Raw genomic sequence first — 2,744 nt, 5'->3', positions numbered from 1 at the left:
ATGCTTGAGATAAAGTGTATATATATATATATATATATATATATATATATATATATATATATGTGTGTGTCAGTGAAATTGAATTTCTTATTGGGTCCTGGACTTTGGTTTCATGTAGCTTTGACTATTAAAAACAACAGCGGTTAATCACTGAAAACAGCATGCTGAAGAGTTCATAACTGAAACATTAAATTTGCTGTTTTTGCACATTAGAAAGTTGCAATTTTACTCTTAGCTGTTTAAACGTTTTTGTCATTTTAAAATTTATTTCAAAGAAATGTCAAGTAGTGATATATTTCAAACTGTAGATATAATGGTTAGATTTAAAAGTGAATAAAGGTAGTTTTAATACTTGCTTTAAATGAGAAATTAAAATCAAAATCTACAAAAAGAAAAAAAATCCTTCACCGCAATATCAAAAGTATTTTTTTAATAATTAAAGGTAACAAAATCTAAAGTGTGTGTGTGTGTATATATATATATATATATATACAATAATATATATGATTAGATTATGTACAATTATTTTATAATATTTGTATTAAGTATACCATACCAAATATATTTTATATTAAAATACATACTGACTTATCACATTTCATCATTAAAATCATAAATAATTTTAAACTGCGAAAATAATTACTTTTCAGTATTTACATTATCTCTAAAAAATAAATTATTTTATGAGAGACTTTATGGTTAATTTGCAATCTACTTTTCAACTGTTATATTATGATTATTAATGATTATATTATGATACTTTATTGACTTTACATGTTACATCATGCACTTGATATGGCATCGGCCATTCAGCACAATAAGTAATTTTACAGTTTTATGTTTGTTTTTTTTAATTCTGTGTTGTTAGTCAGTGGTCGATCATAACATGTTCTCACTATTATGAAAAAGATAACATAAATCATCGAAAATGATGTATTATTTATTTAAGGTAGCTGTTTTGGCGGGAACTGTCACTGCGGTTACCATGGTGACGGTCTGCGCAGGTGAAGTCCTCCAGTCCAGCGGGTGGCGTCACCGTCTCTCCCACGCTATGTGTGATCCGTGAGTGTTCAGAGTAAAAGAGGAGGAGGCCTGTTTAATTTCTCGCCCTCTGGTTGCGAAGTTCGCGTCCGCTCAAAGTAGCTCGTTTGACATCGGGCTCATGTCGAAGGACGGGCGGTACGATGGGCGCCGTCGCGGCGTGGGTCAGCAGCACCGGCTCGGGCTGAGGTCGGGTCAGAGCGGGGACGGCAGAGACAGATCGGCCAGTAACAGCTCTGGATCATCTCATGGAGGAGGGAAAGGCAGGAATACGCCCATCAACATCGCCCTAAAGGTAACAAACAACAGCTGTCTCCAAACATAGCGAGCTGCCTACCTAGACAGCATTTTTGGGCATCATAGGCGCTCTCTGAACGCCCAGAAATGCTGTCTAGGCAGGCAGCTGTCAGAGCATTAACTGTTACCCTAACAGAGTTACTATGGGAGCAGTGCTTTTCCTTCAAAACAGCACAGTTGCTACAGTTATTGTTGCTACAATACTAAACTGTGGTAAAGTTTTGATGCCGGCTGTCATTCTGAACTCTTCTTACAGTGTATGCTTATTTGTTACCACTATAGCACTGTATCTGTCAACAAAACTGTCGTCGGAGTAGGCAGCAGTGTGCTTAAGTCTATATGAGCTTGTGCAGGTGTGATCCACTCACATGGATTGTGATATAGTGTGCATATTCTCACACACCTGAGGCAAGAGAGTGTATTTGCAAGGTGTATTTGTTAGTGCTATATTGTGTGTCGTATTGTGACCTGAAAGGTTTCTTTTGTTTTCCGTAACATCAGATATTCAGGGTATTGTGGGCAGTCATAATTTGTCAGCCCATAATGGATCTTCAAGACACAGATGATGAACAATGCAACATGCAACCATAACATTACACAACAGGGACACACAACAGAACATAACAGAAAAGTACCTCGCATGAACGTGACAAAATAACAGTAATACAATGCTACATGTTTACATGGCATTACATAACAGTAATAACGCATTTTTTTTTTTTTTTTTTTTTTTTCAAATATCGGCATCGGCCGATAAGTTTTTCTGTTTGGCCGATGTGACTTTTTTATTTGGAAGGTGTTGAGAAAGGCAGCGCCTGCGCTCACAGTTTAACAGTTCTATCTGATACGGATGGAAGTCTGTCTACTACTAATTAGGGCTGTGCAATATATCGAAATTATCAAAATATTGCAAATTTACATATCACAATATGCATATCGCTACAGCTTGCAATATTTGGGGCCATGAACAAAAGACAAAGAGAAAACCACTCACTGCTCTTACCTAAATAACTTTTGTAGTTTAAATAAGAATCAGTGCATATTGAATTCAAAGAGTAAATACTAAGCAGTGTTTTATTTTTCCTTTTTATTATTCAGTTCCTAAACTCATGTTAAAATGACATTTTTATGTAATGCTCGAGTAAAACACATATCGTTCACTTTCAGAAGTTTTTTTTTTTTTGCCATATTATTTTTATTAATTTTATAACAACAACAAACAAACAACCTGCCCCCCCCCACCCAAAAAAAAAAAAGCCAGACGAATTTATAAATGACAAAAATGCCTAAATACACTTTCAGAAGTTGTTGTAGGGGTGCTTTCTTATTAGAATCAGAATCAGAATGAGCTTTATTCACCACTTAAGTGTGCGCAAACACAAGGAATTTGTTGTGGTTTTACAGGA

The 2,744-nt window shown here is 35.3% G+C and overlaps 1 protein-coding gene across 1 annotated transcript in view; it reads left to right on the top strand.

Annotated features, from left to right (window-relative positions):
* The first annotated feature begins 1,015 nt into the window (after positions 1 to 1,015).
* LOC107662441 (S phase cyclin A-associated protein in the endoplasmic reticulum-like) overlaps positions 1,016 to 2,744 on the top strand; it is a 127,417-nt gene continuing 125,688 nt past the window's right edge. The window contains exon 1 of the mRNA XM_016452465.1: positions 1,016 to 1,336. Coding sequence (XP_016307951.1) covers positions 1,163 to 1,336 — 174 coding nt within the window. The 5' untranslated portion in view covers positions 1,016 to 1,162. The remainder of the gene's footprint in view (positions 1,337 to 2,744) is intronic.

This window comes from Sinocyclocheilus anshuiensis, unplaced genomic scaffold, assembly GCF_001515605.1.
Source record: "Sinocyclocheilus anshuiensis isolate Anshui unplaced genomic scaffold, SAMN03320099.WGS_v1.1 scaffold807, whole genome shotgun sequence".
Classification (NCBI taxonomy): domain Eukaryota; kingdom Metazoa; phylum Chordata; class Actinopteri; order Cypriniformes; family Cyprinidae; genus Sinocyclocheilus; species Sinocyclocheilus anshuiensis.
This window is presented reverse-complemented; position numbering and strand designations above follow the sequence as displayed.